General features: G+C 42.6%; 2 protein-coding genes across 6 annotated transcripts in view; one reads left to right on the top strand and one right to left on the bottom strand.

Moving 5' to 3' along the window:
• taf1c (TATA-box binding protein associated factor, RNA polymerase I subunit C) overlaps positions 1–5,579 on the bottom strand; it is a 9,022-nt gene extending 3,443 nt beyond the window's left edge. The window contains exons 1-11 of one of the 4 annotated variants that reach the window (XM_035667692.1): positions 5,114–5,579; positions 3,982–4,093; positions 3,567–3,616; positions 2,964–3,059; positions 2,344–2,376; positions 1,968–2,218; positions 1,487–1,618; positions 1,267–1,384; positions 1,076–1,147; positions 818–953; positions 292–420 (exon numbers count right to left, since the gene is read on the bottom strand). In XM_035667692.1, the coding sequence (XP_035523585.1) occupies positions 292–420; positions 818–953; positions 1,076–1,147; positions 1,267–1,384; positions 1,487–1,618; positions 1,968–2,218; positions 2,344–2,376; positions 2,964–3,028 (936 nt within the window). In that variant the 5' untranslated portion in view covers positions 3,029–3,059; positions 3,567–3,616; positions 3,982–4,093; positions 5,114–5,579. Of the gene's footprint in view, positions 1–291; positions 421–817; positions 954–1,075; positions 1,148–1,266; positions 1,385–1,486; positions 1,619–1,967; positions 2,219–2,308; positions 2,377–2,963; positions 3,073–3,566; positions 3,617–3,981; positions 4,094–5,113 lie in introns of all 4 variants that reach the window. The other 3 variants (XM_035667690.1, XM_035667693.1, XM_035667691.1) reach the window with 3 other exon arrangements.
• Positions 5,580–6,028: 449 nt separating this feature from the next.
• Positions 6,029–11,048, top strand: part of LOC118332366 (WD repeat-containing protein 7) — a 141,759-nt gene continuing 136,739 nt past the window's right edge. Inside the window, exons 1-6 of one of the 2 annotated variants that reach the window (XM_035667609.1) lie at positions 6,029–6,193; positions 8,263–8,434; positions 8,540–8,646; positions 9,710–9,788; positions 10,122–10,296; positions 10,829–10,905. In XM_035667609.1, coding sequence (XP_035523502.1) covers positions 8,276–8,434; positions 8,540–8,646; positions 9,710–9,788; positions 10,122–10,296; positions 10,829–10,905 — 597 coding nt within the window. In that variant the 5' untranslated portion in view covers positions 6,029–6,193; positions 8,263–8,275. The remainder of the gene's footprint in view (positions 6,194–8,262; positions 8,435–8,539; positions 8,647–9,709; positions 9,789–10,121; positions 10,297–10,828; positions 10,906–11,048) is intronic. The other variant, XM_035667610.1, reaches the window with a different exon arrangement.

The raw sequence follows: 11,048 nt of genomic DNA on the forward strand, positions 1-11,048 counted from the left end.
AGAGAGAGAGAAGCGTGAACATTTTTAAATGTGAAGTCAGTAGTTGTTTTAATGTGTATTTAAATCAACATTTCATATCTTCCCCTCCCATTTAGTTTCAAGTTGGATCTACAGGTTGTGAACATGAATTCAGCAACCCAGAGTCTTTAAAGGGTTAGCCTCGGGTAAGAGTTACCCTAACCCTGTCTTGACACATTTAGTATTTTTGGAAACTTTGGGGTCGGTTCTAGAATTTTAAATGAAGTTCTGTGTGTTTGCTTGTAATAGTGTTGCATGAATATAAAAATATACCTGAGTGGTGATGAGGTGGTGGAAGGAGTGGACGTCTGCCAGATATCTGGACAGGATGAGTCTCTCCCCACTGCGACAGTCTGAGGCGTTGCTGATACGAAACAGAGTGTGACCACTGACAGGACTCTCCTGCAGGGACAGGGGAGAAGGGGGAGGGAAAGCATTGGTCCAAGGGGTGAGGGAATGAAGCAGGGAGGAGATGAGACATGGGTCAGGGAGGTGAAAGAAAAAGGGATGGCGAGATTGAGGATGAGGAAAGCTTCTTGAACACTTGGTAACAATTTGTAATTCAGCTTATGAAACCATGCTAAAATCATATACTATCAAGAAATCCTGCGGTTAGTCCACACAATTAAAGAGACCCTCATTTTTAAGTGGTCTCAGTTTAGTTTCCAAAGTGCAACTCAAAGATGCCCCCCCCCCCAGGTTCAATTTCTTTTTCATTTATACATCCAAACTTGTACACACTGAAATGGTGATAAATATTTCAGACAACGACCCCATTCCCCACATCCCCTTGTCTCACCCTGATATCAGTGAGCTCCACCCCTGTCCGGTCGGCGTACAGCATCACTCTCGGGTGGGCGGAGAACTCGCACCAACGCCATGACGACTTGGTATTGAAGTACAGGTTGCTGTCTTCCTCCCGAACCTTCTGCATCCTGATGGGGCAGAGTGTCACGCAATGTAGTTTAGTTTGACATCTGATTGGACTTCTCTTTTCATCATCTATCTGTTAGAGGAATCAGTAAAAACCTTCTTGGATAAAAACAAACTTCCTCACCCTCTGCCGACAGTCCACAGCTTTGCCACTCCACTCTCACTCGCCACCAGAACTTCACCTAAAACATGAGGACTGACAACACACAGCAGAGAGGACAGTTCTTCAGTTGCACCATTTTCCAGCACAGAAAAGTCTGCAGAGGGAACTCTCCCACCCCACAGCAGAAATGCTCCTTCCTAATGATCTCTCACCTGACACTGATGCAGGTCGCGACCTCTTTAGTGTTGACGACTTGTAGCAGACGTGGCTCGTTTGTTTCACTGAACCTCCAAACACCGCACAGGCGATCCGACCGCACAGCAACACAACCTGAAAACAACAAAGACACAATATTCGACTGCACAGCCTGGAGGAAATTGTAAAACCACAGTACCCTCCTGATGACATTTCCAAGTATTTGCTTGCTCTTACAATCACTGAACAGGGAGGCAGAGCTGATCTGTCTGACGGGGCCTTTCAGCTGGAAGCTGAACGGGTCTCTGCTGCTGGCATCCACACAGGAAGAATCTCCTCTGTGGTGCTGCAGCTCCACTCTGTGGAAGTCTGAAGGACTGCATTAAGGAACAGAACCAATGGAAACACACATCATGGTGTTCTTCTCCTCTACGTCACATTTTATTGTTTGATATGAGAAAAGCATATTGTATCTCAACCCTGAGCCACTTTTCTATTCCTTAATCCAAAGATGTTAACGGTTATGGTCAGGTAGCGGGTCCTCTTCTATGGAGACCACAATGTTGAACCACCATGTTTCTATAGTATCCCAGAATGACAAAGTGGCTGGCTGAACACATTTGGAAGAGGGGCGGTGTTCAGTTGGTTGCCTACACACTCGTACTTTAAAAAAGGGGAAGCTTTAAAATTCCAGTATTTCATGTGATCTGCAGGATACTGAGGCAGTCGAGTCCCTGGTTGCTGGGATAGAGGAGACAGCCATGCTGAGAGCCGCTACTGCTCTGTGAGAAAGGGACAAAGGCCAGAGCGCCCCCTGTGGCTCCTTCAGAGAACACCAGGCGGTCTCTCTGCTCCGTCAGCTCCTCGTACAGCAGAGCACCCAGCAGCTGAGGAGGGACGGCGTGCACCACGTCCGACAGCAGGGCGCTGTACCTGTCCACTGCTTTGGAGGAGTACGACTGCTGACATCTGCAAAGAAGATGGAAAATGACGTAATAAAACACCGATCAGACCACAGGAGATATTGATTGATTACACCAATCAGTCAGGTCCACTCACATTTTAACATTCAGCATGTCCAGGAAGTTTCTCACCTTCCACATGTTGACTGAATCCCTCCGCCGTTTCTGCAAAACAACACACACGCACATTCTGATGACACACACGCACAAACAATAAAAAATAAAAATAAATGCTGCCTCCAGCTCAGAGCAGGTTTACTTCTGTTTTTACCTTTTATATATACACATTTGTACTTTAATAATCTCAGTGATTGATTAATCACCACTTAAATAACAACATATACTACAAGCAATTTGGGGTTATTTTATTTTTGTCAATTTGGGATTGGCTGCTAAAATGTCTATCTCTGTATTTCATGGAGGCCTTTAATGATTGTTGATCAATAACGCTGGCTGATGAGGGGACAACAGAGCGGACAAGAAAGATAAGGCAACAGAACCGCTGGAGATGTAAGAACTCTTAAAGACCGTAATAATATTTTTTATCTTTTCATACAGAGCACAAACTGACATTTGTAAATTGTTTACTGGTTGTAGTAAACAGCCTGTGTGTGTGTGTAAGAATAGAAAAGAATTGTATCCTTTATTAAGGATTAACAAAGTATATATATCTTCTTCTTCTACTGCATCCAAAAAGCATCAAACAAACAAACAAAGTTAACAAATGAAAATAAAGTTTCTGTGAAACTCACCCCTCTCGTTCGTTGTTTAAAGTTGAAGTTTTCACCCAGAATCTCACCCATGCACCCAAAGGCATCTTCACAGTGATCCACGAAGAAGTTCTGCATCTAAACGTAAAACCTGTTTATAGACCCCAACCACAAAACAAAAAGGCAACAAACAAACAGATCTGAGGCTGCAGAGCTTGGTTGTGTTCACACCAATTCTGTTCATTAGGAATCTGATCTGACTGGTTTGGGTGACTGTTCATTCTGTTTATTACGTTATGAAGCACACTGTGTGTGAAACGCCACATTGCATTGTTTGTCTAATGGGTTTTCTCTATGGATGCTCTTAAAGTCTTAAGAAACAGAAACACTCCAGCTGATGGAAGCAGTGTGCACATCCATGTTCCAAAGACCACAAACAACTGACTGTAATCAGTGACTGTAATCAGTGACTGTGCCGACTCATCTTGGTAGGTGCCAGTTTATGAGAACTTACAGTAGCTTGTATGTAAGACAGTACAGTATAAACATGAAATCTAACACCGTACTATAATACTCATTTACAGGTTAAAACATGTCTTCCATTTCAGACTAAGGCTTTGTTATGTGCTCAACTGTTGCACTCACATGTTCTGTGAAGTCCAGTGGATCTGGAGGCGTTGAAGGCCAAAGGACAGCTGGAAAAGATTTTGAAAAATATCATTTAAACTTAAATAAACAGGCTGAATGTTTACAGTTCCTCCAAGATGATTTAATAAATACAGAAAGTAACTGAAGGAGAATTTTGTATTATCTCACAGTTTAATTTGTCACTTGTTTTTACACTACATTCCCCTTTGCAGCTGTGTCTACATTGAATTTCTCCTACGGGGATCAATAAAAGGTTCATCTTATGATATTATTATATTCTTATCTATAACTATCTATTCTCAAGAGTTGCCCTGCTCCAGTGCTCCAGATCTGAACTGGAGGGTGGAACGGGCACTGCTGTCTGAGACCTGAACAACCTCCAGTGAGGTAAAACCAGCCGTCAGGGACTCACTGTTTTTTGGGGACAGGAGGGGAACCGGCACTGGCTCAGTGTGACACCACGTCTCCCCTCTGACCTGATGTCTGGATGTGAATGTGGAGCTGGTGAGAGGACCAGAGCTGCCCTGAAATCATAAACACAAAGAATAAATTAGTGTGACAGTACAGATTCAGCACAGAAGACACGTTCACACTGCGGATCCAAAACCTTAAAGCTAGAGCTGCAACAATTGGCTGATTACTTGTCAGCTATTAAAGTAATCGCCAGCTATTTTGAAAATCAATTATTCGTTTTAAGTCATTTCTCAAGAAAAAGAAAATTCAGTTTTTCAAATGTGAATGCCTTCTTTAGTCCTTGATGACTGAGTCAGTAAACTGAATATCTCTGCGTCGTAGACAAAACAAGACATTTGGGGACGTCAGTTTGGGTTTTGGGAAACAGTGATTTGAGATTTTATACAGCTAAGAAAACAAATTGTTATGAATTTGAACTCATGTTTTACTGCAACTGGAGTGTCCATCTTGGCTATTGATAAAGACAGTGATGACTGCTGAATAAAGACAGTTTGGGATAAATATTGTTAAATGGTTGTAAATAAATAGTTACAGTACCTGTTTACCCGATGAAGCATGGTACAATTAAATAATATTCTTCTCTGGATCAAAGTAAAAATAGCTTCTTTCTTATAATCCAAACCAAATGTAAAACTCAATTTGGGATTTTACAGCGAGAAGCAAGAAGTAACAAACCTAAATGTTGAGACCTATATAAACTTTAATGCTGCAGTTGGTCATTTTTATGAAAATATGTTTAGTTAGACTGCTGATTGTTGAGTCTCATCAGCAGGCGTCAAATACCGACGCTTTGGACTGAATGAATGAAACTCAACCAGCAGCTATCTTTCTCGGCTCTGATTGGTTGTCTTTGTTCAGGCCCGGTGGAGGAGCCAGAGGAACCTGATCACAGATGATCGTACTCGTATGTACTGCTGTCGGAACACAGTAAAAATGTCAGCAATATTAACAAAAAGTTCGTTTTTAAAAATACCTACTGCAGCTTTGTCACGATCTAAGGTAGCGTCTCCATATATCATACAGTCATTGATTAACAGCAGTCAGTAGTGTCACGCTGACAGCTGACCCACCTGCGGTCTGACTCGGTCGTAGCAGCCCCAGTTTCCAGCCGAGTGTTTCAGGACCGAGTCCGGCGGTCCGCACTTGTAAAACGAAGGAAAGAGCTGCTGTGGAAACTGGTAATCCATTGTATTTGTCATTGACGAGTTAAAATAACTGCCAGGTTTCCTTATGGTACATGCGACGCGGTCCCTTCACCCTCCATGAGTCTGGGAACAAGTCTGAACATGTTGTTCTCCGGCTCAGCTAACGCTAGCTCTCGAGCCCCCGCTGTTAGCTGGCGACCATAAAAACCTCCCCCCTCTTCCAACCGCCATGACACGCGCCCAGCAGCACGGACTACAAGCTGCTCGTCTCTAAGCAGACAAAGAAATCCTTAAAGACACTAAATTGTGGTGAAATTATCTAAAATCCTCAGTGCATCGCCCAACACGTGCACACTGGCGACCAGGAAACCACACTCAAGCTCGCGGTAACAACAACTTCCGGCGGGTGTGATTTTTGTTTTCCGTCCCGGAAGGTGATTGAGAAAGAAAACGAAACGTTTTTGTTGCCAAACCAACAACATATCGAGACATCATGTAAGAAAACAGCAGTTCAATAAAGAATACAAATGTGACAGGGTCTTTCGACTTCAGTATCATGTAGGGATATTTCTCAGGTATTGTTGCCTGCAACAAACAATGACATGCCGTTAAATGTTTCCAACAAGGAATAATTCCCTCGTGTGTTTACATTTATTTGTTGATTACCTTTACCAACAACTATATGCATTTATATTTGTATGTATTATTTTATTTAATCATATGTTAATTGGTTTGTGTCTGTGTAACAAAGAAAATGCCTTCTGATGTTGCCGTGAGCTCAAGAAAACGAATACTGCATTATTTTACTTTGAAAATATGGAACCGGATGCGGATCTCAGTTGTCGCGTGATCAGCTGACCGAGCAGCTCGGTTTGTCAGTGGCACGAGCTGCTAAAAACAAGCCGACAAGCAGGATAGTTTGTGTTTTTATTTGCCCCGGAGGGAAACATTGGTCGATAAGCCTTCCACAAGAAGGACATGTTCCAGTAGGACTCATTGTTTCTGGTACGTATAGAAACATTCAGTAGTGTGTTTTGGTTCCGTTAGCCGTTTTGCTAACCCGGTAGTCGCGTCATTGCAGCTGTAGTTTAGCGTTAGCTAAGTTAGCTCTTCACAGATCACTGCACAGCTAATCTGTCCTCTAGCATGTCACAATAACTGTCGGGTTGCTTCAAAGTAAGATATCTGTAGAGCTGTCCATCGCTGGCTTCCTCAGTGAGGAGTCAGTGGCGGTCCTAGCAGCAGCCTGTAAACAGCTGCGCAGCCTGTAAAGCTGAATGTAACGTTCACGCCAAGGTTAATTATTCAAATGAAGCATGAAAACACAAACCGCGGATGTGTTCACGTTACAGTGTGTGATGTGTGATTTTTACTGTCAAAGCAACGGCCGCTGCTGCTTCTATGCCTGTCTAGTGACTGGACGGTCATTAGTGACTGACTGGCTGTTTATTTGTGTCTACGACATGACTAATGCTTTACATCTGACAAGCTGATTATGAGTAATGTTAATTCTAATGTCAGCATGTTACTACACTCTTGTAGTCTGTCGTCTGTACACATCAAGTGCCAACATGCTAAACGTTAGCACTGACGTGCTATCTGTAAAGCATCTTTAGCCTGCCATGGCTATATAGTGCTAGTGTTGGTGGAAGAATATCACATATAAAACATCTTAATGTAATTTTCATTTGCAGAGTCTAGAAATGCCCTAAGAACCTGTCTGCACACTGAACGACATTATGCTAATCTATCGATCTATCTATCAATCGATCAAGCTATCATAGGTGATTTGTACAGGACACATCGTGCAGATTGGTGCAGTATCTGTGGCAGGGTGGCTAATATTTAAAGGTATCCTTACTCTTAGCTCCTCTCAGATGCTTGGGCATACAGTTTGAAATGTGCGTCACCAAATGTCTTTTTGTCCATAACGCTTTGAAAGTCCCAAACATCCTGGAGAAGCTGGACATTTAGAAACTAGTTTTCCAGTCATTGAAACAACTGGAAATTGTTTAAATGACCAAATATCTCAGGAATAATCTATTTTATTTAATTTCCTTTGTATCTGAGCTCCTCACTCATATCGCCTATGTAAACCTAGTTGTGTGTATTTAGTTTGGAACTCAGCTGTTGGTCAGATAAACTTGATGACACTTGAAAACAGGTTAGATGCAAAGGAGAACTGACTTTCAGCGATCTTTTGGCATCGAGTCTATCTTTCTAGAGCTGCAAACTATATTCTCCTATCTCCTTGCATACAGCCTAGTAATGGTCACAGTTCTTGTTGTGTGATAAATACATGCACACTGATGCTAATTGTTTGTGTCAGGAACACTTTAACTTTCTAGAAGATTCATTTTTTGCAAAATCAAATCAATTCTAATTGATTTGAATTGATACTTCTGGGCTGTGGCCAAATGAATGTGGAGTTTATATGACCCTTTGGAAGTAAGTGCTGTTCTGTATTGTCAGATCCTGACAATGGAAAATGACTTGTTGGAGTCCTGTTTGAGTGTCAGACATCCTGAGACGCCTCCTTGATTTATACAGTACAAACATGACAGATACTGCATGGAGGATCATGCCTTGTTTATTTAAATAACACAATCAGTAGACATGATGGGGTCCCAAATGCTCCGAAACGTTAGCCTCTATAGTATGGTTGGCTGATATATAATAGTTAATTCTCATACCTCTGCTTGTATTAGCCTGCTGTGGGCAGTGGTACAGATCAATGAACAGGAACTGCTTTATGGCTTTTTGCCTCACACTGATGAAGGTCTTTCATCCACTGGATCAGCCAAACGCAGACATTTCCATCAGGTTATATTATCTAAAAATGTCTTCAATTGATTTTCCAGAAAATGCACGACATCATAATATATTCTGACATCATGCTATCAAGTGTATTTGCAAACAGAAAACAACAAATAAAAACATTTGTTGAGCCATTTTTTACAGTGGCATCTGCTGTTCTTAGATCATACTTCATCACTTTGATCTCCCTCTCTCTCGCTCGGTTGTCTCTCTCACTTTGTCCCCTTGTCTCTCTTTCTGTCACTCTCTCCTTCCAGACACATCAGAATAATGTCGGGGAACAGCCTGGTTCTACCCATAGTGCTGTGGGGCCGCATGGCTCCCACCCACTGCATCAGCAGCCTGCTGGTGATGGACGACTTCAGCACCATCATCACCGGCTGCCATGACGGCCAGATCTGCCTCTGGGACATGACACCTGAGCTGGAGGTACTGATGAGGGTGAAGGTGGTGGTGTTAGTGGCTGTGTGCGTTGGTCACCTGTTTGTCATCATCTTATTATAACCCCTGCGTTCCTCTTGTGTTTCTGCTCAGATTTGTCCCCGGGCCATGTTGTTTGGTCATACAGCCTCCATCACCTGCCTGTCAAAAGCAAGCACGTGCACTGACAAACAGTACATTGTCAGTGCATCAGAGAGTGGGTAAGTACATTTTTATCACGCGTACTTTTTAAAAACTCATCCAGAATCTTCCATGTTTGCTTTTTTAGAATGTACGGCAGTTGTCCAGATGTCTCCTACATTGTTTCTTTTTTATTTAGTGTTTTCACATTGATCTGTTTGTCAGCCTCCGTCCTTATTTGTGTTGCAAAATAGTCTATTTTCTACACCCATCTCTTTCTTTTTTGGACCAAATTATGGTGAGTAGTGTCAATAAGAGTATCAATCAGTATCATTAGCAATAAGCAGTATCAGTATCGATACACGTATCAATAAAATCCTAAAAATACCCACCCCCACCAGCAGACCACAGGCGGCTTAACGTTTTCACTGTTTTCAGGACTGTTTGATCCCATTAATTCAGATATTGGATTGGAGGAAGTTGGCCACCAGGCTACCAAAGCCTCAGAACACTGACTCATGTGAGGAGCTGTGACCAGCTCATCTTTTCTACGTTGGGCAGTTTAGTTTGACTTGAAAATGACAGACACTTGAGGCATTATCTAAATTGCAATTCAGTGTGAACCAATCGTGACGTCACCCACTGATTTGTGGAGGTCCGTTTTAAAGCCTCGTTTTGGCGTTATGGCTGTCACCATGGCGGTTTCTCAGACACCGTGGAGGTAACGCACTGCGAGTTGAGCGGCTCTCATTGGCTGCAGAGTTTCAACTTGTCTGTAGCAGGAAATAATGGTGGCTCACCTGGTCACACACAATCTTATCTCTGGCTATTACATGGAATGCAGGTTAAAGACACTTAGCTTCACTTCACAGACACTGAAGATCTGTCCACTAATTATATACTGTCAGTGGTTGCAATCAGTTCATTTCATCTTAGGTGACTGTAGTTTATCAGTGGTTGCAGCACTACTGAGGTCAACATGGGGTCGGATGAACATATACAGAAGGATAGAGTGTTTTATGTATTCCTATGGAAGTAGTCTGTGACCAAAATTTGTTCTGTTTAAATATCCTCTATAAATAAACTGACTAAGACGGTTCCCACTGTCATTTATGTCTAACTTCAGTTTGTTGATGTTTCCAGAGAGATGTGTCTGTGGGATGTGAATGATGGACGCTGTATTGAGTTCACCAAGCTGGCCTGCGCTCACACTGGCATACAGGTAAGAGTCGCTCACATACCTGGATTCTCAAATAGTGGCTTAGACTCACATAAGCATGAACAAATAAAGGCCAGTCTCCAATAGAGGATGGATGAAGAACAGTGTACAGTTACTGTCATACTAGAGCCAGTCCACCAGTACAAGTCACGTCATACTCACCACTCTCTCTTTTTAACACAAATGCTCCTTTCAGCCCCTAGGTATTTCCAGTTGCTTCTATATTGCTGTTTTTTTGACAGATCTGGCAGATTTTCATATTAAAAGCACACCAGGAAAAGCAGCTGGAAGGCTAATAAGTGCTATTCTTTCTCCTGCTCCCCTTTGCTTCTCCAGTTCTATCAGTTCACCATCGGCACACAGAGGGAGGGACGTCTGCTTTGTAATGGCCACTACCCAGAAATCCTTGTGGTGGACGCCACCAGCCTTGAGGTCCTGTACTCACTGGTGTCCAAGATCTCTCCTGACTGGATCAGCTCCATGAGCATCATCCGATCCCACCGAACCCAAGGTGAGACACACAGCTGGAAAAGAAGAGATTAAACGGATGGGATTTGTTTCTGGAGGGGAGGTCGGGTTGACATGCGCTGGTCAGTGCCTTTAATCAGGTTCAGACCACATGTGTCTACGTTTCTATCACATTTACCATTACCAACCATTACGAGCAACAAGAGGTCAAAAGTGTTGGAATTATATCTAGCCTGCTGCAACAGCTCCCGTGGTCGCGTCTCACCACCACTCCACTCTGTAGACATTTTAGTCATATTTTTGCAAATGGATTATGTGGTTTACGTCCGGTTGGTCTGTCTCAGATTGATGACACAGTTTGATGACCATCCGCACTGTTCTTGGCATTGATTGCTTCAGTATATAAACAAAGCAGTGGAGTCTTTTCTCTTTAAAAATACTTCAGTGGTAAATTGTGTCTTCCTGTATTGTTTCTACTTCTTACTCTACTTTTAGATTTGTTATGTTAACTGTTTACAGGCGAAGGCTTGTATAATTAACCATGAGACGCTAACTTTGACTCTGTCTCTATATAGAGGACACAGTGGTGGCAGTGTCAGTGACGGGGATTTTGAAAGTCTGGATCATCACAGCTGAGGTCAGCAGGATGCAGGTACACCGCCGTACAGATGTTTGTTCACTAACATCCGTCTGGTGTCAGACCTGTTTATACCGTAAATTAGTAAACACAAGTTGAAGTGAACAAAGGCCTTTACAGACTATTATGGAACATTTTATTCATAATATTCAAATCAA

This window comes from Morone saxatilis, unplaced genomic scaffold, assembly GCF_004916995.1.
Source record: "Morone saxatilis isolate NCDOM2014 unplaced genomic scaffold, NCSU_SB_2.0 Contig21, whole genome shotgun sequence".
NCBI lineage: Eukaryota > Metazoa > Chordata > Actinopteri > Moronidae > Morone > Morone saxatilis.